The sequence below is a fragment of the Penaeus monodon genome, chromosome 8 (genome assembly GCF_015228065.2).
Source record: "Penaeus monodon isolate SGIC_2016 chromosome 8, NSTDA_Pmon_1, whole genome shotgun sequence".
NCBI classification, from domain to species: domain Eukaryota; kingdom Metazoa; phylum Arthropoda; class Malacostraca; order Decapoda; family Penaeidae; genus Penaeus; species Penaeus monodon.
In genome coordinates this window covers 49,394,495-49,421,855 of record NC_051393.1, presented here as the reverse complement: position 1 = coordinate 49,421,855, position 27,361 = coordinate 49,394,495, and the positions used below count along the sequence as shown (strand labels likewise).

Below are 27,361 nucleotides of genomic sequence, written 5' to 3'. Positions count from 1 at the left end.
TTTTTTGGGGGCTCTACCCCTGGACCCCCCCCCCCACTAGTGGCATTTGCCTAACGGGTCTCCACCCTCAGATCCCTTGCACATTTTAACAAAAACCCCCTGGGCCCTTGTTGGTCTGGGGTAAAGCCAGCACAGTTCATCACAACTTTTTCACTCTAGTGTATCAATTAGAGTACCCAGATGTGTAAAATGCTGAAAATAGTATTTTGTGATTTTGTTTGCAAGTCCCACAATCTATGAAAGATTTTTTAGCAGAACTTTATCTCTCACTGTGACCATGTTTCACAGAAGAATCAGACAGACTGCTGGGCCATATGCCTATCTCACTAGAAAAACACAACATGTCAGGGAAAAAAAAATCATGTTTGTAGATACATTAAATAGAAAAACATTGCAATATCAACCCAAAATTATATATATATTAAAAAGAAAATCAATCGGGCATTTTAACTCCAAAAAATTTGTAATGTGAATACTGTATCATAATGTATATTTAGACATACTAATGTATCCACACATGCTACAGAGACCTACACTGTTGTTGTTGATTGTGCAGTTAAAAAAAAATAAGGATTATATTTTCTAGTTTCGATGTCTATTGCTACAGTTCAGTGCTTTGTTTTACTCACATTTATATTTATTTTTATAGTTGAAAAACCCTAGGGGTTGCTTGATGTTTTACCCCAAAATTTGTTTTACCCCCCACCCCCTTGACCTATTAACCAATTTTATTGAAATTGGCTTGTGACTAGTAATTAGGGATTGTTAGCACACATTGGCAGTTTCCCTTGTTTATGCCCCTGCTTATTTAGTAATTCTGGCAAAAACATTGGGCATTTTATAGCTTGTATTTAATTTTTATAAGCAAAAAGTTGTAAAATACTAAAGGTTTCAATTCACTCTGGGTGCTTGCATCGAATGAAAATGCCAAAGAATGTTTGCTGATACTAATTGGGAGAAAGACAAGCTCTGTCTGGTAGGGAATGGCACGGGTGTTTTGTCATTAATTGGTGCAGTCTGCCATGTAGGCTCGGCTCGCCATAGTATTGTACTTAAGCCAACTGCAAACAAAGTTAACCCCTAAAGTCCTATTCCCACAAGCATGGGAATTGACAATGCTTGCCCAGTTCTGTTCAGCAGTCATGAAAGACCTGTCGAAGACGGATGGGATATTTTCTCAATTTTTTTTTAGGTGTCATATGGTGTCTAATATATCTGGTACTGTTTTACAAGTTTCTTCAAGAATACCCATGGGATCAATCATACCCCAACTCATCTGTCTGAGCCAAACTGTCATGCTTTCCCTCCTCTAGCTTCTTGTAATGGAACATAGTGTGTGTGAATTTGTAATCTGGTACTGGGGTGGCATATTTCATCCAAGCAAACTGTAGATCTTTTCCTCTTCCAATATTCCCCCTTCACACGTCATACTAATTTATATCATATAGTTACATCCTGGTATTTGTTTTTTTATTGTTCATAGGTAACTTCATGATATGGATGAATTTTAAACTAGGCTGATTGATAATGTTATTCTTGTAAGAACTTTAAAAATCTACAACATAATTGATAAAACCACAAATAAAGGAAAAGGTCACAATGTACTATCACAGCCCAAGCCACTAGGTGCTCCTCAGTTTTCAGCTCTATCTTGCTATTTATACGAAGGTGAGGAAAATTTTTTGCCAGGTGGTGTCAGAGGGCAGAGCCCCCTGTCAACCCATCCCTTGGGCAGTGCTGGAAAGGCACTCCATCATGGCAACCTAGGTTGCTAGAAAATATGGGGCAAAGATTTATTGCAGACTGCATGTAGGTCATGGTAATTGCTTAACCTGTTATTGACGGGTCAACGTGTAGACACGTCATAGAAAATGGGTTCTCATGGATGGGCAAACTTGTACATGCGGCGACGCGCCAGAGAGAGTGGAGCGGGACTTTTGGCTTAAGGCAGCGGACTCCCGCTCCCACTGTCGGGCCGTTGCCACATCTCACTAGATTTTAATTGATTTCAGTAAGTTCTTATGCCCATCAATAAAAGGTTAAGTTCATTGCATGCTTATAATGAGGAAAACTTAACCTTGATTTTCTTCAAATGATGGCCAGTTCAAGCTCCTGTTTATCAGAATGTACATAAAGATTTGTTGGCTTTTGTCATGGTAATCACTTGATGCAGTCCTTACTGGAGTACTGCAGACAAAATACTTCACATATTATCACTTGGCTAAAGGCCAACAAACTTCCAATACTTAAACTTGAGCATGATAGACTTTCCTGCCGAATTATTAACCTATTCCTGAGGGGTTTGGCATGTACGCACATGCCATGGCATGGCGGACTATCTGCCAGGGGCATGTAAGTACATGCCATGGTGAATGTATGGAGATGCCATGAGTTATTTTTTGTTGTATCATGTCAAAATAATATTTTTCTACCAGTGAAAGTGTGATTAAGTCGTTTTTAACACTCTCATTTTTACTATAAAAAAAAAAAAAAAAATGCAACAAACAGACGATTTCAACTCCATGATGCCGCACACTGCTTATTTTATTCAGACTATAGACTGAATAATGATCAACTATGGAGTCTATATAACAACAAAAATACCCTTCAGTCTCGATTTATCAGGAAGTTTGGCAAGTAGAGACTTTAAAAAATGATGAAAACTGAAAATACAACATATCTTTGTAGTATTACAAAGAAACGGCAAGGGATGCTGGTATTTGGCATGAGTGGTCGATATAAGCCCCCGGCAGCGGGGCCTGGTCCACTATGAATACAACCCGTCGGGAAAGGGTTAGCTAAGGAGTCGGTCCAAATTCTAATCTAATGGGCTGAGTATAGGTGATACAGGTTTGCTAGCTTTGCTCAGTTGCAAAATGTTGAGGCCAGGAAGATTATACTTTTCCACACCATACATTCCATCTCAGAGTTTCAAGTGGATTTGGATAGAACACAAGCAATGTAATTATATTGTAAAAGTCTCCATATGAGAGCCACTGCTCCTCTGTCAGTTACTTAGTGTTTTAGCGTGGTTTAGTATATAAATTACACAAAATAATGAATACATCAGATCATAGGAAACTCCAGAAGGAGAAATTGTAATATAGATGTGCACTGAACCACAGAATACTAAGAACAGCAGCCAGCAGCAGTGGTTGTTGAATAAATTTAAACTTTGTAAGACACTAGAACTTGTCTGGACAGCTATATTATGAATCAGAGTAGTATGGCTGTGCATGCATCAGAATTCTTCTAAAAATATTTGAAAATACTAACCTTCAAGTAATTATCTGTTAACCCAATCACCCCATATGGCAAGAATACATGCCAAGGCCACTGTAATGAATTTATTTAATGTATTTGCACATAGATGGCTCTACAAGTGCTGAGTCACCAAGGAATCATTTATTAGTCCTACCTATTTCACCTGTTTACCCTTTTCCTTGACTTTGGAAAGGGTCCTTTGCATTATTTCATTGTCTTAAATGTTACCAAGATTTTAATAACAATTGATTAATCGTAACATCAGCAATAATAACTATCGATACTAGTTGTATTAAGAAGAAAAACAGTTTCCCACCATTTCAAGGAATGGGGAAATCAGGATCGGTAACTAGGGTCTACTGATAAAAAAAAAAAAAAAAAATCCTTAAACCCTTAATCTATTGGATTCAAGTGATGTGACCATATGGTCATGAAAAAACTTGGCTAAGGGCTGGGTGATGGGAATAAACGATCATGGAAAATTTTGATAAGGGTTGAGATGATGAGAATTTCTCGCCCTGATTGCACAAAGTTCTTGGAAGATGATTAGCTCGGTGGGCAGTTAGAATGGGGTTTATTGCCACAAGTAAACGAGGGTGGAATGTATCATCCGTAAGTCGTGGGTGGAAGAGTGATGGCTCCATGCTATACTTGCTCTCAATAACTGGTGGCACAGGTTGAATTGTGAATATGAAAATGTAAAAGATCACAAATAACACAATCTCATATAGTATTGTTATTGTATAGAGTTATAGACTACCTACAGAGATCATATGGAGTCTGTACAAGGAGAAGCCTGTTGTCATCTTAATCCAGCATATCATGGGAAAATATAAACCATAGAAAATGGCAAATAAACAAAAAGCCCCTGCATAAAAAGAGATATTGCATAGGGGAAGCAAGGAGGCTTGATACACACACAAGTATTCCTATGTGCTGAGCCTACAAGCTTCTCACCTGGAATACACCACTTGAATAAGCCTAATGCCTGGATTTGGGTGGCGAAGCACCAGATCTAACAGGTTAACTGGGCAATTCAATTTCATGAATATTATCTCCTGTTTGTACTTTATTTATATTTACCACTTACAATCTTTGATTATTGCTCATTAAAGTGATATTTGATGAAATGTGTGAATATTAAAAAAAAAAAAAAAAAAAAAAAAAAAAAAATATATATATATATATATATATATATATATATATATATATACATATATATATATATATAATATATAATATATTATATAATATATTTATATAATATAATTTTATATATATATATATATTATCTAATATATTATATATATTTAATATATATATATAATATATATATATGTATCTATATATAGATATTATATATATATATAATATATATAATATATATATATCATATATATTATATATAATATTTATATTATATATATATAATATATATATTAATCTATATATATCATATATATATATTATATAATAATATATTAATATAATATCTATATACTACATTAATATCTTATATATATATCTATTAATATATATATTATTTATCTATATATTTATATATATATATATATATAGATATATATATATATAATATAGATAATATAGTATTTTTTTTTTTTTTTTTTTTTTTATTTTTTTTTTCTTTTATTTTTTTTTTTTTTTTTAAAATTTATTTTTTTTTTTTTTTCTTTTTTTTTTTTTTTTTTTTTTTTTTTTTTTTTTTTTTTTTTTATATTACTTTTTTTTTTATTTTTTTTTCTTTTTTTTATTTTTTTTTTTTTTCTTTTTTTTTTTTTTTTTTTTTTTTTTTTTTTTTTTTTTCCCCCCCTTTTTTTTTTTTTTTTCTCTTTTATTTTTTTTTTTTTTTTTTTTTTTTTTTTTTCTCTCTTTTTTTTTTTTTTTTTTTTTTTTTTTTTTTTTTTTTTTTTTTATCTTTTTTTTTTTTTTTTATTTTTTTTTTTTTTTTTTAATTTTTTTTTTTTTTTTTTTTTTTAAAATTTTTTTTCTTTTTCCCCCTTTTTTTCTTTTTTCCCTTTTTTTTTTTTTTTCCCTTTTATTTTTTTAAAATTTTATTCTCTTTTTTTTTTAAAATTTTTTTTTATTTTTTTTTTTTTTTTTTTTTTTTTTTTTTTTTTTTTTTTTTTTTTTCCCTTTTCCAAAAAAAATTTTGGGTTAAAATGTAAAAAAAATTTCAGAATTAACCCCATTAATTTAACTGTGTTGCCCCCAAAACCAAACCAGGCTTTTTTTAAGGGTTTTTTCCGGGAAGTTTGGGCTCGCCGAATACTTGGGTGTTCAACCTCCTTCTTCCCCTATGCAATTTTTTTTTTAAAATTTTTTTTTTTTCCTTTTTCTATGGTTTATTTTTCCCAAAATGCTGGATTAAGTGAAACAGGGTTCTCCTTTTACAGACTCCATATGATCTCTGTAGGTAGTCCCATAACCTATACAATACAAAAACTATTAGATTGTTTATTTTTGATCTTTTACATTTTTTTCCAAATTTTAAACCCGTGCCACCAGTTTTTTGAGAGCCAAAATATACATGGAGCCATCACTCCCACCCCACTTTCGGATGATACTTCCACCCCGTTTTCTTTGGCAAAAACCCCATTCCCACTGCCCCCCGGCTAATCATCTCCCAAAAACTTTGTGCAATCAGGGCGGAAAATTTACATCTCAAAACCCCTTTTCAAATTTTCCTGATCGTTTTTTTCCCCTCACCCAGCCCCCAGCCAAATTTTTTTATGACCATATGGGCAATACTTTAAAACCAATAGATTAAGGGGTTTTAAAGGGTTTTTTTTTTTTTTTTTTTTTCATAAACCCCAGTTACCGGGTCCTGGGTTTCCCCATTCCTTGAAAAGGTGGGGAAATGTTTTTTTTTCTTAATACAACTAGTATCGATAGTTATTATTGCTGATGTTACGATTAATCAAATTTTTATTAAAAAACTTGGGAACATTTAAAACAAAGAATAAAGCAAAGGACCCTTTTCCAAAATCGGAAAAGGGTAAACGGTGAAATAGGAGGACTAAAAAATGATTTCCCTTTGGGGACTCAGCACTTGTAGAGCCCCTCTATGTGCAAACATTAAAAATTCATTACAGTGGCCCCTTTGGGATGTATTCTTGCCCTAGGGTGATTTGGTTTTTAAAAGATTTACTAAAGGTTATATTTTTTAAATATTTTTAGAAGAATTGATGCATGCACGCCATACTACTCTGATTCATAATATAGCTGTCCAGACAAGTCTGTGTCTTTCAAAATTTAAATTTTTTTTAAACCCTGCTGCTGGGTGCTGTTTTTTTAGTATTCTTGGTTCAGTGCCTCTATATTACAATTTCTCCTTCTGGAGTTTCCTTTTGATTATGTATTCATTTTTTTTGTGTAATTTATATCTAAACCCCGCTAAAAAACTAAGTAAAAAGACAGAGGGCAGGGCTCCATATGGGACTTTTTCAATATAAATTTTTTGTTTTCTATCCAAATCCACTTGAAACTCTGAGATGGAATGTATGGTGTGGAAAAGTATAATCTTCCTGGCCTCAACATTTTGCAACTGAGCAAAGCTAGCAAACCTGTATCACCTATACTCAGCCCATTAGATTAGAATTTGGACCGACTCCTTAGCTAACCCTTTCCCGACGGGTTGTATTCATAGTGGACCAGGCCCCGCTGCCGGGGGCTTATATCGACCACTCATGCCAAATACCAGCATCCCTTGCCGTTTCTTTGTAATACTACAAAGATATGTTGTATTTTCAGTTTTCATCATTTTTTAAAGTCTCTACTTGCCAAACTTCCTGATAAATCGAGACTGAAGGGTATTTTTGTTGTTATATAGACTCCATAGTTGATCATTATTCAGTCTATAGTCTGAATAAAATAAGCAGTGTGCGGCATCATGGAGTTGAAATCGTCTGTTTGTTGCATTTTTTTTTTTTTTTTTATAGTAAAAATGAGAGTGTTAAAAACGACTTAATCACACTTTCACTGGTAGAAAAATATTATTTTGACATGATTACAACAAAAAATAACTCATGGCATCTCCATACATTCACCATGGCATGTACTTACATGCCCCTGGCAGATAGTCCCGCCATGCCATGGCATGTGCGTACATGCCACCCATCAGGAATAGGTTAATAATTCGGCAGGAAAGTCTATCATGCTCAAGTTTAAGTATTGGAAGTTTGTTGGCCTTTAGCCAAGTGATAATATGTGAAGTATTTTGTCTGCAGTACTCCAGTAAGGACTGCATCAAGTGATTACCATGACAAAAGCCAACAAATCTTTATGTACATTCTGATAAACAGGAGCTTGAACTGGCCATCATTTGAAGAAAATCAAGGTTAAGTCCTCATTATAAGCATGCAATGAACTTAACCTTTTATTGACGGGCATAAGAACTCACTGAAATCAATTAAAATCTAGTGAGATGTGGCAACGGCCCGACAGTGGGAGCGGGAGTCCGCTGCCTTAAGCCAAAAGTCCCGCTCCACTCTCTCTGGCGCGTCGCCGCATGTACAAGTTTGCCCATCCATGAGACCCATTTTCTATGACGTGTCTACACGTGACCCGTCAATAACAGGTTAAGCAATTACCATGACCTACATGCAGTCTGCAATAAATCTTTGCCACATATTTTCTAGCAACCTAGGTTGCCATGATGGAGTGCCTTTCCAGCACTGCCCAAGGGATGGGTTGACAGGGGGCTCTGCCCTCTGACACCACCTGGCAAAAATTTTCCTCACCTTCGTATAAATAGCAAGATAGAGCTGAAACTGAGGAGCACCTAGTGGCCTTGGGCTGTGAGTAGTACATTGTGATCCTTTTCCTTTATTTGTGGTTTTATCAATTATGTTGTAGATTTTTAAAGTTCTTTACAAGAATAACATTATCAATCAGCCCTAGCTTAATTCATCCATATCATGAAGTTTACCTATGAACAATAAAAAACAAATACCAGGATGTAACTATATGATATAAATTAGTATGACGTGTGAAGGGGGAATATTGGAAGAGGAAAAGATCTACAGTTTGCTTGGATGAAATATGCCACACAGTACCAGAATTACTAATTCACACACACTATGTTCCATTTACAAGAAGCTAGAGGAGGGAAAGCATGACAGTTTGGCTCAGACAGATGAGTTGGGGTATGATTGATACCATGGGTATTCCTTGAAGAAACTTGTAAAACAGTACCAGATATATTAGACACCATATGACACCTAACAAAAAATTGAGAAAATATCCCATCCGTCTTCGACAGGTCTTTCATGACTGCTGAACAGAACTGGGCACGCATTGTACAATTAGCCATGCTTGTGGGAATAGGACTTTAGGGGTTAACTTTTGTTTGCAGTTGGCTTAAGTACAATACTATGGCGAGCCGAGCCTACATGGCAGACTGCACCAATTAATGACAAACACCAGTGCCATTTCCCTACCAGACAGAGCTTGTCTTTCTCAATTAGTATCAGCATCATTTCTTTGGCATTTTCATTCGATGCAAGCACCTAGAGTGAATTGAAACCTTGAGTATTTCACAACTTTTTGCTTATAAAAATTAAACTACAAGCTATAAGATGCCCAATGTTGTGCCAGAATTACTAAATAAGCAGAGCATAAACAAGGGAAACTGCCAATGTGTGCTAACAATCCCTAATTACTAGTCACAAGCCAATTTTCAATAATTGGTTAATAGGTCAAGGGGGTGGGGGTAAAACATTTGGAGTAAAACATCAAGCAACCACTATGGGTTATTTCAACTATATAAATAAATATAAATGTGAGTAAAACAAAGCACTGACCTGTAGCAATAGACATCGAAACTAGAAAATATAATCCTTATTTTTTTTTCTAACTGCACAATCAACAACAACAGTGTAGGTCTCTGTATGCATGTGTGGATACATTAGTATGTCTAAATATACATTTATGATACAGTATTCACATTACAAATTTTTGTGAGTTAAAATGCCTGATTAGATTTCTTTTTTAATATATATATAATTTAGGGTTGATATTGCAATGTTTACTATTTAATGTATCTACATAACATGATTTTTTTTTTCCCTGACATGTTGTGTTTGCTAGTGAGATATGGCCATATGGCCCAGCAGTCTGTCTGATTCTTCTGTGAAACATGGTCACAGTGAGAGATAAAGTTCTGCTAAAAAATCTTGCATAGATTGTGGGACTTGCAAACAAAATCACAAAGTACTATTTTCAGCATTTTACACATCTGGGTACTCTAATTGATACACTAGAGTGAAAAAGTGTGATGAACTGTGCTGGCTTTACCTCAGACCAACAAGGGCCCAGGGGGTTAATTATGTGTAAAATGTGCAAGGGATCTGAGGGTGGAGACCCCGTTAGGCAAATGCCACTAGTGGGGGGGGGGTCCAGGGGTAGAGCCCCAAATAAGTAACTGCCCCTATGGTGCAGGGTCCAGGAACATAGCCCCCAATGGGGTTTTGGTAAGATTGCTTAGTTATCACATTCTGATTAAAGAATATATATATATATATATATATATATATATATATATATATATATATATATATATATATATATATATATATATTTATATAAATGTGGGTCTACAGATAAGTAAAGTGCATTTCCATCAATTCCAATAAAATCTGGTGTGTCTTCCCAGGCCATAAGTGAAAGGCCCGGGCAAAGCCAGAACTTTGCAAATCTCAAGCAAGGTGTGTCTTCCTGTACTTTTTTTTTTTTTTTAAGCCAGTTACTGCTGGGTCACATGTATAGCCGTCATAAACTGCTTGATCTGCCGGGTATGGTTAAACGTATGGCAATGTGCTAGAGCATATCAAGCGGGAAGTTCTGCTACATGCAGTCGACTCCAGCTCCTAGCGGCTGAACGGTTGCCAGAAATCACTGCAGTCTATGACAAAGTTTTCTAATACTGTCACCGAGGGATTAAAGGCAAACAAAAGAGTTAATGTTGCCGAAACCAATGCACAGAGATAGAGGAAAATGGACACTGCCATCTTCTAGAGCATAAAAAATAGAGTAGGAAGCAATACTGGTAAATCTACAGCAGCCTCATATCTACCTACAAATGATGAAAATAGCCTCTGCATGGCACCACCCTGAGACTAAGTCCACAACACCCTCTAACAGCCAGAGCCATTTTCCATTGCTCCATTTTAAACATTTTCTATATGTCCGTTCTCTATAATGATCGCATTTTCTGTTGACCATAAGAGTCATGTTTTCTGCTGACAAACGTATAAATCATTTCCGTTTAGATATTTAATCTAAATTTTTTCATATTGCTCATTACATTTCATTTGTTTTTTTATGTTAATAGATCTCTTTGGTTGCTTTCGCAAATAAATGTGTTTTTATTTCATTTTTCCTTATCATTTCCATTATCAATTCTTAATTATTCAAGGACATTACCTTAACTGCCCCCCATGTCAGAACAATACACAGTGTCAATCACAAACGCACTTTCCTTTAAGCCTTTGTCATGGCTGAAACATCAAGCTTTTGTGTTCAGTGTGACATGGGGTATGTTCTACTTTATATTTAAGTACTTATAATTTGCATTGTGTTGCATTTTTCATCATACATCATTACAAAGTTATTGACAAATATTTTTACGGCAGGTATGGGCAATTTTGACAAAATTATGGTGGCCAAGCCGTCCTCTTGCTCAATTTGTGCAAGTCACACAATTTAATTTTAACAAATGAAATGTAACAAGTGCAGCCATGATTGTCACATGGGCAACAACATCTATTCTTTTCAGTGTGATAAATTAAGGAAAATTAATATTAGAAAAGTTAGATGTAATTTCAAGAAATCACTTTTTAAGAACACCTGGTTGGATAACTATAAGCTTGATTTTGAAGCCAACTTGAAATTAGTTAATTTGTATTTCTTAGACCTTTTCTTACGAATCTGCATGGAGCGACTTCCAATTTTCAAACAAGATTTGTGATTGGGCAAGCTTCTGTCAGCAAGTATTCATTTCTTGGTGTTTAAAAAATGAGTCAGACCAGATAGGGGGGCCACAGGAAATTGTTGAAATTGGTGAAACTAAATTTGGTAAAAGAAAATATAACATTGGTTGACTCACTGAAGGTCAGTGGGTTTTTGGAGGAGTATGCCATAAAAGTAGGAATTTTTTTTTGTACCTTTGCAGACGAGTGACACTCTTACTTCTAAACTAAAGATCGTATCCACCCAGGGACAACAGTCATTACTTATTGTTGGAAGGCATACAACTGTTTGGAAAATGAGGGAAATCAACATTTGGGTGGGAATCTTTCATATACTTTTGTTGACCCCAACACTAAAATGCACACCAATACAGTCAAGCATAAATGGAGGAGGCCAAAGCTAAAGTGCCCTGATTCGGCAGGAGGAAATACCACTTCATTGGGTATTTGGAGGGGTCCATATTCATGATGGCCTTCCCAGAATCCAACAAATGCTTCCATCAGTTCCTCCTTGCTGCAGACTGATGGTATGTTGTAAATATTTTTTGTAACGAAATGGATGTCTCTTGGCACAAAGTGATAATAGATGGGGGGTATGTGGGGTCTTGTCCCCCCTGTCTAGGTAATAAATAGAATGTAGGGAAAATTTTCTGTGCATGTAGGGAGTGGTTACTTTGACAAAAACTAAGACACTTTTCATCTATGGCTAAAGGTGTGCAAATAAAAAGTAAGGGAGATTCAGGACAGAAGAAAGAAGAACAACCTATCATTTTCTAAGTCCCCATCGTGTTTACCTTGCGAGGACCAAACAAGTGGCGCTTAACGCATTACTGCGATCTTTCAAGTAGTCCATGTAATGACACACGTTTGTGAGAAGAATTATTTTGTAATTACCAGTCTATTTTTCCAAAATCATGTATTTGCTGAATTTTTACTTTTACTATACTTTTGTGATTTGATAATTACTAACGGTACTCTGCACAATAACCATCTGCGCATGCACGTTTTGACACCGGGAGATTTGACAGGCTATGTGACACCATTCGTTGAGAAACACCAGTGAGAAATATTTCATTTTAAGTGTGTTGCGTCAATTCCATGTCATTTTTATTTGAGCCCATCAAGTGCCCCAAATGCTGAAAAAAGTGATTAGGAACCAAGCAATTCTGACCATAGATGTAAGTGAAGAAAAGTTGTGTTTCACTATATAAAGATATTTGTTTTACCCTGGGGTCCCCCTGGCTTGGGAATAAATAGATTGTATTTTCTTAAAACCACAATAGATCATTGTGTATAAATCCCACAGGGTTAAGGTTAGGTTGGTTTATTGGTTACGATTACCATAGGGGATGTGGATTATGTGAAATCCTGTAGATTATTACCGAACAATGGTTTTAATTCCCATAGTCTTTTTTAAGTTGGTGCATCGGTCCTTAGAGTTTCAAAGATGTCAGGGACATCCTTAAAGTTTCATTAGATAATTTTAAGCATCTTGTGCTTGAAACTTTGGTCGGGTTTTGGAAAAACTGACTTTTTAATTTTTTATAAATCACTTTCTTCGATTTCTGCAGGTTCCTATTGACATCCAGTGTCATCCATTATCCCTTTCCCTTCAACTCCCGGTTCCCTGCACATCCCCCAAGATCGCTGGATAAAGGAAATTTTGGAAGTCTCTACATAGAGCGTTGCTCTCAGTAACAATTACCCAAAAAAGGTATACATCTGTAGTATACCTATAATTGTCATAGACTGTCGTATAATAAACTTATTTTACTAAGAATTACCAAAATCTACATAAGCAAAAAATAACACCAGAAATGAAGAAAACTGGTCATAAACACAGAACAAAGGGATAGGGGTCTGGTGGCAAAGCCTCTGGGTTAGGAAGTTTTTTTGGTTCAGTGTTCGTGGATTTCCCTGGAATGGTTGGAGTAATATGGACTCACTCTCAGAGAGGTACGGTCACTTCATAAACACTCCCAACAGTTTCATTTACATCATTTGTGATGGACAGTAATGGGAGATTTACACATTACAGTATGGATGATAATGATTACAAGATTAGAAGGCTGTGTGTGAAACAAAATAATTACCCAAATTCCCATTTTGAAAATACTGCACAGGTTATATAAAAAAAAGTGTAAACATTAAGCATCAAGTGTCACCTGATCTGAAAAAAATAAGATACTTGGCAATTTGGAGTACTCAAGAGTCCACAGCATCCATTTTTATCTTTGCTAAAACCTCCATTATAGTCAGCTGTGATTCCCCAGACCCCATACCAGGTATGGAAAAAAGCCACTAAACCTGACTGACAAGATAGTCAAGTGGTCAACCTGACACGCCTAATGAACAAGGCCAAGCTCCAAAAAGTAAACATCCCCGATTCCACACCCAAGCTGCAAGCCTTCATATTGGCTACTTCTGATTAGCAGATATCAGTAGGAGTCCTTTGATACCAAATCTGATGTTCCTTAACCCTTTGCCGCTGGGTGGCATGTACGAACATGCCATGGCATGGTGGGACTATCTGCCGGGGGCATGTATGTACATGCCATGCCCGGGCCACTATGAATACTACCCGTCGGGAAAGGGTTAAAATACAGACCTTGGTACTAAATAACACGAACTTCATCTTCCTCAACTGGATAGCAATTTTCCAGAACAGAAACTAATGTAATTTTCTTAATGAATGACAAAATGTCAAATTAACATGGAAAAACATTCCACATGCATAGCATGATAACAGCCTGTAAGACCTTCCTGTCAATTTATATTCATACAAGGAACCAGTTCCAACTTAAATATGTACATAGATTCATTGGAGTCTGCCCCGACACTCCATGATATAGCACTACTTTGGAAAATAGAGAAGCTCTGAGTGTAAAATCAATTTCTACTCAATTAGTATGCATCCTTTGACAAATTTTACAGTTCCCTGCATTTATATATCAATGGATAATGTTACCGAGAGTGATGCATTGAAATAGAAGGAAATAGACATAAGATATATAGTATATTACACTAGATATTGCTGTTGCGGCTTCAAATTCAACATGAAATAAAAATATCTACTGCTTATCACTGCTTAGAGATTAAGTACACAACACACTAACTCAGCCAAAGTTCTTACTGCTACATTTTCCCTAGATTTGCACAAACTGTTAATAAAGAGGGGTACGGATGGGCTTGCCCCAAAATATTGGTATCGGTATCGGTAAAGTTTTGCCTGGCCGTCTTTAAAACGGATATAATATATTCAAATGATAGAGCAAATAAATCTAAGAAACTTAAATATCTAGAGCAGGGCTACTCAACTTGAAGCTCGCGGTCTAAATCCGGACCTTCATGTGCATTAAACCTACTAATGCTCCCAAGGCCTTATATAAGTTTAGAAATGTTCAAATATTTTCATAATTGCATGGAAAATATTTATTTATACTTCTGCATATATTGGTACTTGTCTAACTGAACAAGCTCTGGTCTATGGAATAACTAAAAGGTGGGAAAGGTTAGGCTTGGATTTTTGGGGCTAGCACAATACCCTGGTTTTGGGATTTCGTCTCTGGAGGTGTGTCGCTCTTGGTAACAAATATCCAAATACCATATCGCGATTAATGCGATTAACGAAGTAAAGAGGTGAAGAAATCCAAGGAGGTGGGGTAAGAAGGTAAAATGTTGAAATTGTAAGGAAGTTAGAGGTTTATAAAAAGCAGGGGGGGGGGGGGAGGCGAAACCCCTTGAGTGGTTTGTTTCTATATCTCTGGTTCATGTCTGGAATATCGAGGGGGGGGGGGGCAAGTAATTGTTTTGGTTTTATAATTTTATATTTTGCTGCTGTGCTGGCAAATGTTATTAATAAAATTAATATGCTATAGTAAACACTTTTTTCTTTTTATAATAAATATATATAATCATACATATTTATTTGTTTATATATTTTAGTTATACCATATCATGATTTAAACCTCTTGCTTTATACCGTAAACAAACCCAGCAGCACTTCCCAGGAGCCACTTGTTTACATATCAAAAGCTGGCCCACCATATGTAGCCCTGGAAATCCTATACCAGCGTAGATCGACAAAAACCGTGTACCTTAGTTTGCTGGGGTTTCCATCTCCCAATTACAATTACAGTTGCACCACCTGCACGTCAGGGATAAGGACAAACGGTATTTTTTTCCCCTCCCTACGCGTGTCCCTCTCGCCACGGGGACCTTCCCCCAACGCGTAAAATCTGTTGTCCATTTTGCCCTCCCTTTCCTTCTCCTCCGAGCGTCCCCTCTCCCGTCTCCCACGCCCGTCCCGTGGCGCCCTCCCTGCCAAAAACAACGAGAAATCACACAGTAGAGAAAGCAAGAGAGAGAGAGAGAGAGCCTACCGGCGTTTCGTCCATGGCGCCCGTCACCGAACTTCACACTGAGAGGCGTCCAGGTGGCTCCCCGGGCGGCCAGCGGGCGACGGCGACGCGACTCACCGAGCGGCTCCGGCGGGCGGCTCGCGGCTTCACACGAGGCCTCTCGGCTCACGCGGCGCCTCCGCTCTTCAGCTCTGGTCTCGGCTCGGCCAGGGAGTATATTCCCAACGGAAATACATATTAATATATGCCCGTCTGGTCACATAGATGTATGCTTATACATCTTTATTTATGTACATACATGCATACAACGCGCACACATATATATGTGTGTGTGAGTGTGTGTGTGTGTGTGTGTGTGTGTGTGTGTGTGTGTGTGTGTGTGTGTGTATATATATATATATATATATATATATATATATATTTATTTATTTATAATTTGAGTGATTGAGTATGATTATGCACACACACACACACACACACACACACACACACACACACACACACACACACACACACACACACACACACACACACACACACACACACACACACACAAATATATATATATATATATATATATATATATATATATATATATATATATATATATATTATAATTTGAGTAAGTATGATTTAAAACATCAACTCCGTCTCATTCATTTTTCATTAAACCATAGAAGACATTACACTTACAGATATTCCTATAACTGTTTCGGACTTTCAGTTATATTCTGCTACTGATTTTTTTTTTCTATCTTTGCCGTTCCTCCTTGTTTCAGAAACAGAGCAAATTAGAAGGAATCTGCAATACTCGGAGGTATTATCTAAAAAAAAATCTTTATGGTAAATCCTTACCGTGGGGAAAAATCAGTGTGTAATTGTAATTTGTGGGTATTTTCAAATTAATGATTATATTTATAAACGAATAAGGCTGTATCACAGATTGATATATAGAATTTACTGCATAAGAGTTATTGGGATATCTGGAAATATAAAAATAGCAGTGCTTTCAGCCCGAAAATTAAGAACTTAAATTTTATAATATCACTGCTGACGAGAAATTCCGAGAATGACATAAAAAGAAGTAATTACAGAGTCAAAATAAAGTTGTAGATAAAGGAAAATAGGGATAAAAGGTATTTTTTCAACTCGAACCAGAGGTTAGCTAATCTGGTTCAAAAGCGAAATGTTTCACAGGTTTCATTACACACATATCATTATTATTATTGTTATCTTTATTATTATTATTATTATTTCATCACTATTATTATTATTATTATTGTTTTATTATTGTTATCATTATCACTATTATCATCATTACTGTTATTAGCATGGTTATTATTACCATTATTTTACCATTTTTATTATCATTATTACAATTATTATTTTAACATTATCATTATTATTATATTATCATCATCATAATTATTATTATTTCTATAATTATCTTTATTTATTTTTATTTCCATTATTATTATCATTATTATCATTATTATTACTATTAATATTGCCATTAATATTTTTATTATTATTATTATTATTATTATCATCATCATTACTATTATTTTTTATTATTATCATCATCATCGTAATTAAGATCATTGATATCATTATTGTTATTATTGTTTTTGTTAATATTATTGTTATTGTTATCATTATTGCTATTATTATCAATGTTATTATTAATGTTATTAATACTATTATTATTATCTTTATTATTAATATTGTTATTATTAATATTATTGTTATAATAATAATTATTATTGTCACTACTATTATTATCATTATCATTATTATTATAATTATTATTATTATCATTATCATTATCATTATCATTATCATCATCATCATCATCATCATCATCATCATCATCATCATTATCAGTAATGATTACAATAACGATGTTGATTATAATAATAACGGTATTAAAGATAATGATGTTAATAAAGGTTACAATATGACTATAATCGTTATAATAATAATAACACTAATGGTAATTATCATAACACTAACAATGATACAGATATTCATTGTAATAATAATAGCAATAGCAACAGCAACAAAAACAACAACAATAATAATGATGATAATGATGATGATAATGATTATAACAATAATAGTAATGATATCAATAATGACAATGATGATAGTAGTAGTAGTAGTAGTAGTAGTAGTAGTAGTGCTATTATCATTATTAGTGAAATGAAAATGGTGATAAGCATAATATGATAGCAATAACAGTTATAACGATAACTGTAATGAAATAATAGATACATTATAACCACAACAATTATGATGTTCATGAATTATGTGTAACAACTGTTTAACCAAATTATTCACTCTCATATTTGTTATTTTATTCATACCCATAGCTGAGAGGGATTTTATCATTTTGTATTAATTTTCTTTACACTCTTACGTCAGATGTGTAAAGCTCTATCATATATAGTGTATTTATCATTATTTCTACGAGAGATGCGAGTCCGCCGTATTCGCACAATAAAGATGGTGCGAATTGCATTTTCATTGATTCGTTCTGATAAAACGTATATAATGTTAACTTTACATGTTATAAATCTTCAGATGTAAACGTTTCATGTTGATAGTAAAACAAAGAAACAAACAAAGTTCTGCTGCACATTTTCATAGAGAAGTAAAATATTTAATTCTACCAGAGATGCATTTTTCCCTCATCTAAATATGGCAGGAAACTTCTATGGGTTATGCTCAATAAAAGATATTTCCCTATATTTTCGAAAATGATATAAACGAGGAAGAGTTCTTGTATGATAAGCACATTCATATTATGGTCTCTAAAACTGACAAGGATTCAATTAATGCTGTACTCGAATGCAATGCCTGTTTTCCCTGTGTTTGCAGGATGTGGAAACGGTGTAGGCCTATTTATTGATCTTAGAAGAATAAATATGTTTTAGAAAGAATGCGTTACAAGACATATTTTCGTTACAAATATGGATGTATTTATAAATTTCGTATGATTTATGTGAAAATGTCACGCATTTTCCTGAAATCTATCTTACTAATATTTTTTTTTACATTCAGGGAGGTTTAGATGGGTTAATTACATTAATTTCATATTTGTAATTCATATTTTTTTCAGGGAATGCAGTTGGAATAAGGGGATTTTATTTATTTATATTCATTATTTGAAGACAAATGAAACGCCCATCAACACCGCCGTCCAGGAACTCGACACTGCATATTTCATTTGAATTCAAGAATGTAAAATCTAAAAAACATATATATGTAAAGGGATGCTATTTATATGTTTAAATTTTTGGTATGTAATAATAGAATAATTGTAGGTAGTGATTAATCTTTAAACGACATATCATTGGTGATGTCCAGTCTGGTAGAAAAATCTCGATTTTAAATTACCTTTCCTAGTCCCAGATTTAAAAAATTTAATCGAAAACACGTTGTAAGCTCCCAAATTCGCTTAATTCGTCTTCGGAAAGGCGAAATGCTCTATAAAATCCCGGGCAGCTTTTCGAGCAGAGCGGCGGGTCCCAGACAGAGCAGTGTCGTGAGCCTGAGCCGTGCAGACGCCTGGGTACTATTGATTCTCACGGAAAGGATTCAAGGTAATCTACATCTCTCCTTTCGCTCAAACGGGGCAATCGGCGTGAGGACGGGCTCGGGAATGTAATGCCCTTCCCCCCCTGGTCGGAAGTGACGTGCGGCGAGCGCTGGGAAGGCGGAAATCGCGTGTAGAGCGTGGCGGCCGTGATGAAGGTGCCACGAGTAAGGAATGTTTTGACTTGACCTCCCCAGCCTCTCGCGTCCCTCTCCTTTATCAGGTGGCCGCCCTCTCCTCCTTCCCCCTGCCCGTGCCGCCTGCTCTCGGGTCCCTGGCGTCCTCTCCTGAGCCCTGCAGGTGAGGAAGCGGCTGGGGAGGTGGGGAAGGACGGGGCCGAGGGAGATAGGCTTGTGCCAGGGCGCCCCGGGTGCATGACTTGAGGAGGGCCCTGTGCATGACTGCTTGCAAGGCGCGGGTTAGGCTCCGTTCCCACCTTCGGTCGGCCCTCTAGATGATCGATTCATTTTGTCCTGGAGAGTTGAAGGATGTTGTTGTTCATTGTGGGATTTTTTATATCCAGTGGATGATGTGTTTGTCAAACTTAATGTAAACAATCCCATGAAGGCAAAGAAAAAGAAGAGTTTCTGTCCCTGTTATTCTGTTTTTTGTTTCATGCTACTGAAGTTACAGTGTCTGACTTGGCTAGAGGTACTTATACTGCAAGGTAAACAGTTTGCAAATAGAACATACATGCGAATATGCCGAAGGCCTTTTTGCTGTATTGCTTCTTCTGAAGAAGTAGTACAACGAAAAGGAAAATGTTTCCATGCATAACAATCAGGATTACAGTAGAGTGTGCCAATAGATAAGACACTTTTCATCTATTGCAAAAAGTGCGCAAATCAAAAATAAAGGAGATACAGGACAGGGAAGAGAGATTTACCCCTCATTTTCTAAGTCCCCATTGTGTTTACCTTGATAAGACCAAAACAATGCGTAATTAATTTCTGCGATCTGTCCAGTAGGCCATGTACTTCTATGTGCTTGTGAGAACGATTATTTTGTAATTACCAGCATCTGTTTTTCCGAAATTCATGTATGTAAGATGTTCTCTTAGTTTTATTGTACTACTTTTGTTTGTTTTGGTAATTATTTATGCTATTCTGTACAATAACTAACCAATGGGAGATTTGACAGGCTATGCGATGTCATTTGTTGAGAAACTCTGGTGAGAAATAAGCATTAGTATCTATCGCATCCTGATATTTGAGCCCATCATGTGTCCAAAATGCCCAGAAAAGTGAATAGAAATCAAGCAATTTTGAGCATAGACTAGTGAAGAAAAGTTTGGTGTTTTGCTATATGAAGGTAATTTGTTTTTACCTGGGGTCCAAGGAGCAGAATGCTCTAGCTAGGGAATATATTGATTGTATTTTATTGAAGCCACAGAGGTCCAGGGAGCATAGCCTCCTGGCTAGGTGAATATATTACTACCGGGGTCTTGGGGTAGAGCCCCCTGGCTAGGAAATATAATGTAAATCGCACAGAGTTAAGGTTAGGTTGGTTTATTGGTTAGGATGCATTGTATGATTACCATGGGGGATCTGGATTATGTGAAACCCTTTAGATTTTTACTGAACAATGGGTTTGATTCCTGTAGATTTTATCGAAAGTTGACGCTTTGGTCCTAGACTTTTCAAAGATGGCATTGATGTCCATAGAGTTTCATTAGCTGATTTTATTTTTATTATTACTTTTTTGTGCTTGTTTTACACATTTTGTTTTGTATTCTTCTTGTTTCAGCCTGTTTTACCCCATTATTTCCCTGATCTACTTCATGTCCTCCCCTACCATTGGCACTTATGAAATCACATCAAGATTGTTGGCTGGTGAATGCGATGGAAGTCATCAGATTCGTTCTCATCACACTAGAACAAATCTGATGTCTGATGATATAAGTATTATCAAGGAAGACCCGATTGTCATAGTAAAAAAATTAACCAAGAAAAGGCCTTTGGTATATTTGTATTTTCTTGTTTTTCCCTTCATTGTTCTATTTGATAGGTAGTCTCAGTCATCTCAATGAAGTCTGGTTTGGATTACCATGGCTGTTGGCAAGTTGAATGTTTATTATTGTCAGGTGTATAGCCAACCACAGTCTTGATTTGATAGTCCGACTTGCACTGCAGAAGATCACCGTATATCTGTATATATCATATTTTAACTTGAAAAATAGGTGCAAATAAGTTTATAGTGATTTACATGCAAGGGAATATTTTTGGTGGGTGAAATGATTTTGATTAGATTTTTTCTGTGTAGTATAAAGAAATTACAGTTGAATGAGATCAGTGCAAAATATGTTCTAAAGAAAATTACATATTCCTATTCTGTATGGCATAACTAACACCATAAAAGTGATAAGAATTTAAAGTTGTTTATTTAGTGGTCTCAAATATGCTTTTTCATGTACAAACTTTTTGACAACTCTGCTATCTTTCATTTTGTGACAGGCATCATCGAGAAATGTTTTGTTTACATTGTGTCTGTTGTGGAAAATTTTTAGAATAATATAGTGGCCATGCAGAAGAAATGGACAGTATTCATCATAGCTTGATATCTGAGCTCATCAAATTATGTAATTTATACTAAGAGAATGTATAATGTACTGAATGTATAATGTACTGTATAAAAAGTATGATGGTGTGTATCCCTGTAGCTTTCACCAGATGATGGATTAGGAGCCTGTGGACTTATCCGAAAGCTGGCAGTAAATCCTGTAGACTTTCCGTGATCGTTGGCATGGCCATAGATGTTAACTGGTCAATTTCAAGTGTTTTTTTTTGTGGTGTTTTTCCACATTTTTTCTATATCATTTCTGTTTTAGTCTATTTTACCCTGCAGTTTACCTTCTATGCTTCATTCCTTCCCATATTATTGGGCTCTATCAAGTGTGTTGATCTTTCAGAGAATTACTGAAAGTTTTGTAAAACCTTTCATTGTGAAAGAATTAAAGAATGAAATACATGTGGTGTGATCATTCATGATGGATAAAGCAAGTGACTGGGTAATTTTTTCCCATAGTTTAGCCAAGAGGGAGTCGCTGTTTTCAAAATGTTTGGAAACGTAATATTGTAAAAATAGACAATAAACAGATAAATATGTAGAATGCCACTAAATTAGAACTATGTTTGCATATAGGGACTGGAAGAGGTGTTTTGATTTCCTAGACAACCACGATACTGTGATGTGTCTTCACTCATCAAACTGCAACCTCACTTTTATGCAGTATTTCAGTACTTGTCAGAGAATTTGTATTGAGTATCCTACATAACCCAGGTATAATGTTATTTCAAGTAATTTGAGAGCTGATCATCTTTGCTTGTCTGTTTCTTGTCATAAGACTTTTCTTTAATAGGGCGCATATATTTCTTAGACACTGGGAAACTTTTAACCCATTATGAGCCACATATATTTATCTTATTTACATTTTTAGGGATGTGAACAAAATTCTAGAATAGTTTTATTATAGAAATATTGCACTCATATGATGAATTCATCATGTTGAACACTAACCTTTGCAAAGCTGATTTTAAATGATAATAGAAGTGACAAATTTGTTACCATGGGCATAGAATATTGCAGAAATTAGAAAAAGAATTCCAAGCTCCCCACATATGTTGTGGTCAGCTGTTTATTTTGTGTGCCTCCTCTCAGGTTTGACCAATCGGCTTACAGTTGGTCTCATCTGACAGAGGGAGAGTTACTAGAGGAATTTGTCAGATCTGGCACATGTACTAAATCTACTGTCCCACTGAAAGCTGCACAGTATAGTATAAATAGTTAGAATTATGAGTACCTAGATTTTTTTTTTTTTTATTAATTTATTTTTATTTTTTGAGTTGAATTTGCAGAAGGTCAGGGTACAATTTAATAGTTAGTATATGTGGCATTGATATATATGGATTGCTTAAATCATATATTAGAAAATTATAGTATTTCACTGGATTATCCATCATCTGTTACCGCATATTTAACAGTTGGGATCATCAGGTATAACTGGGGTGGGGGGGGTATAAGTGTACCCACCACATGCACACTTGCTTTCTGTCTCTCTGTCCATCTCTCTGTCTCATTCTCTCACTCTGTCTTGGTCTTTTTCTATTTCTCGTTTACACTAGACCTTGAAACATCCCCCTGAATATAAAATTATTTTCTGAAAATATGTAGCCAGTTGTTCAGATATGTGGAAATACTTTAGTGGAATATTTTACAGTCAACTGGGCAGTAAAGATTCCCGAATTAGTGAGGGATTATTGTCTGGGGTTTGGGAAAATCTTAAAAAAATACTCTGTATAATAAAAATGCATCAATGAAGTAGTAAAGCTGTTGTTTTAAGCATAAAATAGTATGTGAGTTTGGCACTGTTTGTGGTCTTTGAAGAGATACAGGCTTGCAAAGTAGGTGTTAAAGGCTCTTAAGTTAATTTTTATAAGAAATCATGATGCAGCCAAAATTGCCATCACATGGTTCTCATTCTTCAGAAATGTTCATACACAGATGAGATACAGGTGAAGAAAAGAGGAAAATTGAATTTGTAGGAGCAGAGTAAAGTATGTTATATACATGAGGCCTTTCATCATGATTATCATTGTCATTATTATCACCACCATCACCAGCCAAATTATCAACTGACTTCAAAGCCTACTAAGTGTAGATGGGGCTAGTTACTTCAGTAGAGACATGTTGATTGCAGCTCAGAAATATTTTCTAAAATGTCACTTTACTATGCCCAGAATGGATGGGGAATGTCATCAGTCCGTTAGGGATGTAAACTGGCCTAGTGTGAATATTGAATTATTCACCCACTTCAAATTTAGGCTGTCATTTCTTCCTGGTGTAGCGGCAGAAATTTGCAATTCAGGTCTTGAAAAATTAGGGGTATGGCAGTTTTTAGTTCCTCAGTAGGAGAGCATATCATGTTTTTTTTTTCCATTACTCTAAATTTTGCTTTTCTGACAGTTGATTTATTTTCCTAGCTGTTGCTTGACAATCCTCTTGATCATTATCAATATTATGTCAGGAATAGCAAGTAGGTAGTTCTATCATTATTGTTTTTAGTATGAAGCTTATTTATACATATAATTGATATGGATTATGGTTCACAGGAGGAGAAATAGTAAGTTCTTGTGTGGTATTCCCAGTTTGTTACTATATATCCAATTTATTTCAATCCTAACTTTGTTGTCTTTTACAGAGATACACAATGTCATCTGACTCGGAGGAAGAAAATGGAGTCAGGCATGAGAAGGATGACAGTGATGGGGGCAACTATGATGGCAGATCTAGATCCCACTCTAGGTCAGCATCTCCAGGAGATCAAAGGTCAAATCGGCAAAATATGTCCGACAGAGAGGACTCAGTGGAGGGAAGGGAGAATGGGATGAGAGGGGAGTCAGATACAGAAGAAAACAGAGGCCAAAAAGAGTCCAGTCATTCGAGGACTCCTGAGGATAAGGAAATGATTGAGTGGAGTGGTGAGGCAGGAGAAAAGAGATGCTCGCGCAGCAGGAGTGATGAAGCTGAGGATAAAGTGGCATCTCGTAGTCGTAGTAAGAGTAAGCAGAGGGAAGTAGACACCAGTAAAGAAAGGAAATCTAGTTCGTCGTCTTCTAAAAAGAAATCTCGATCCAGAAGATCTCGCTCACGGTCAAGGAGCAAGAAGCGATCTCACTCTCGAAGTAGAAGATCTCGCTCTAGAAGTCGGAAGAAATCCAGATCGAGGTCCCGATCCCGTGGATCAAGGTAGGAACACAGATAATTCTTTCCTGATATTCAATTAGACTTGGTGAATGTCCTCTTTAGTTATATTTGTGTAGGATAATGTAAACATAGGGAAATCCTATGATATTGATTACTAAATACCTCTCTTACACTACTTGTCTCTGACACAGACGACGATCACGATCTCGATCAAGAAGGCGTTCAAGATCTCGATCTAGAAGTGGAACTCCGGTGGATGGAGCTCGTCTTCATGTAGCTGAGCTAGGTATGTGTGGCCACTGGTGTGTGTCTTTATTTTACATATAAGATGATTTATTTCTCTAATTTCTTATGGTTATATAGCATATATTACATCTCTTAATATTATGGAAAAATATACTTGCTATTATAAATTTTTTTAATAGACTCAAAAATTTATATATCTGTTGGGTGGTTGTTTGGAGACTTACATCTTCATTGTAAAATATAGTGGTAGGTTAGGTTGTTCTGTTTTTATTTATTTCCAATCATTAAAGGCTGATTTCCTAGACATTATCTAGAGCAATGCTTTGGGCTTGTCTATCATTTCAGCTGGTTTGCCACTTGTGAAATAATAACTTTTCTTTGTTGTGCTCTTTTTCTGTACCCATTTTGTTCTTTTTAAGCTGAGAATTACAAATTAAATTTCCTGTCTGCAGATGTTGATACACGCAAGAGGGACTTAGAGCGAGTGTTTGAGAAATATGGCAGACTGCGGGAGATTTGGATGGCTCGGAATCCACCTTGCTTTGCGTTTGTGGTTTATGCACATCAGAAGGATGCAGATAGAGCACTTAAGGAAACTGATGGAATGTAAGTGTTAAGTGTTTTATTTATTTATTTATGTATTAACCCATGGGAAACATATGCTATTCCCATGGTTGGGAATGGCATATCTGCTGTGCCCACTGTGTTTTTAATTTCTTAATTGTCTTTACACATAAGTGACTCCACAAGTGCTCAGTTACCAAAGAGTCAACCACCAGTAATACCTATTTCCTTTTACCATTTTCTTTCAGGATTTTCAGAACTATTATCTTTTAGCTCATTCCACTGTTAGTAATTTAATAATTATGATATTTACAGTAAGAGCATCATCATCAATATTCATAGCATTAGAAGGAAATTCCATGAAATTAGGTGAGGTCACATAGTCTACTAATTAACTCTTTTATGGCTGAGCACTTGTGGACCCATCAGTGTATCTATTTATATACTTATTTCACAGAACAAAATTATAGTGAGTGTTAAATGCTCCTGGCATCATTAGGTTAATGCCATTTAGTATTAATGGTTTATTCTTTTTTTTATTGGAAGGGCTTTTGGTGCAAGGTTTGTATAGAATAAGAAGTAGTTATTAGCTGAACAGGTTAACAGATTCTGTGCTTTGCATTTATTTTTTTGTATATTAATATATCATTAGTTTTATTATTGGTTGTGAAACTGTGAGACAATTATGGAAATACAAAAGCTATTCTATGCTTACCATATTAAATATAGAATCATTACTGAGCCTGCCAGTTGTGAATGTCACAACATCTTTGAAAGTGAGAAACATTAGTTTATTTGTTTTGAATATGTGCATTTAGCAGTATAATTAAAACAAATATAATTTTTCAGAATGATTGGCCACTGCCGCATCAAGGTCACTCAAGCAAGGCCTCGTGTTCGTGGTGGACGCATGAGAGGAGCTTATGACCCAAATCTGCGGTGTTACCAGTGTGGTGAACTAGGTCACTTTTCTAGAAATTGCACAGACACCAAGTTTGGCTATAAGCGACCCCCAACTCCACCAGGGTGAGTTAATGTCCCAGGACTCTTGACTTTTGGTCTTTGACCCAACAGTTACTTAACTTTGAGTGGGGTAGGTAAAAGATCAATTGGTGACTTTCTGTTCCCCTAAGGTTTGATATCTCCTATATTACTTAGGAGAGGACCAATAACCTTAGAGTAAGAGTGGGTCTCCATTGTCTGCTGCCACTTTACAGATTTCCTCACCCAGAATATCATTTTTATTTCATACATCATTATTCATAACACAAAAGATGGCTCCATATGACACATGCAAAATACCCTTTAACTTGATTTTGTGACCCTAGCTCATATTTCTTTTTTTTTCAATATAATATTGGTGTTAGGGCTGTTGGTATGGAGCTCCTTATACCATATTTCTTACCTGTGTCATAGGTAGCTTTGGTCATAAGATTTTATTATGTTTATTTTTTAGCATTGAAATTTAATGAGCCCTGTTCTTGTTCTTTTACTTGTACCATAGCAATGAAATAGTCACCCTAATTCTATGACATTGCTTAGAAAATTTTGTAAGATTAGGAAGTTATATAAGTTACATGTAATGGTGATATATAAATTATGATTTGTAAATTAATCTCAAAGAAATAATTAATCTA

General features: G+C 35.4%; 2 protein-coding genes across 10 annotated transcripts in view; one reads left to right on the top strand and one right to left on the bottom strand.

The window, feature by feature from the left end:
- LOC119576408 (protein suppressor of forked-like) overlaps positions 1 to 15,796 on the bottom strand; it is a 42,997-nt gene extending 27,201 nt beyond the window's left edge. The window contains exon 1 of the mRNA XM_037924101.1: positions 15,635 to 15,796. Within this exon, the coding sequence (XP_037780029.1) occupies positions 15,635 to 15,649 (15 nt within the window). The 5' untranslated portion in view covers positions 15,650 to 15,796. The remainder of the gene's footprint in view (positions 1 to 15,634) is intronic.
- A 3,310-nt stretch (positions 15,797 to 19,106) lies between these two features.
- The window catches only part of LOC119576407 (serine/arginine-rich splicing factor 4-like), a 39,318-nt gene continuing 31,063 nt past the window's right edge, over positions 19,107 to 27,361 (top strand). For 5 of the 9 annotated variants that reach the window (XR_005229061.1, XR_005229058.1, XR_005229059.1 and 2 more), the window contains exons 1-5: positions 19,225 to 19,378; positions 24,409 to 24,956; positions 25,106 to 25,200; positions 25,613 to 25,766; positions 26,574 to 26,750. Coding sequence is in view for 3 of the 9 variants with exons in the window: in XM_037924098.1 (XP_037780026.1) it covers positions 19,364 to 19,378; positions 24,409 to 24,956; positions 25,106 to 25,200; positions 25,613 to 25,766; positions 26,574 to 26,750 (989 nt within the window). In the remaining 6 variants the exon portion in view is untranslated. The other 4 variants (XR_005229062.1, XM_037924099.1, XM_037924098.1 and 1 more) reach the window with 3 other exon arrangements.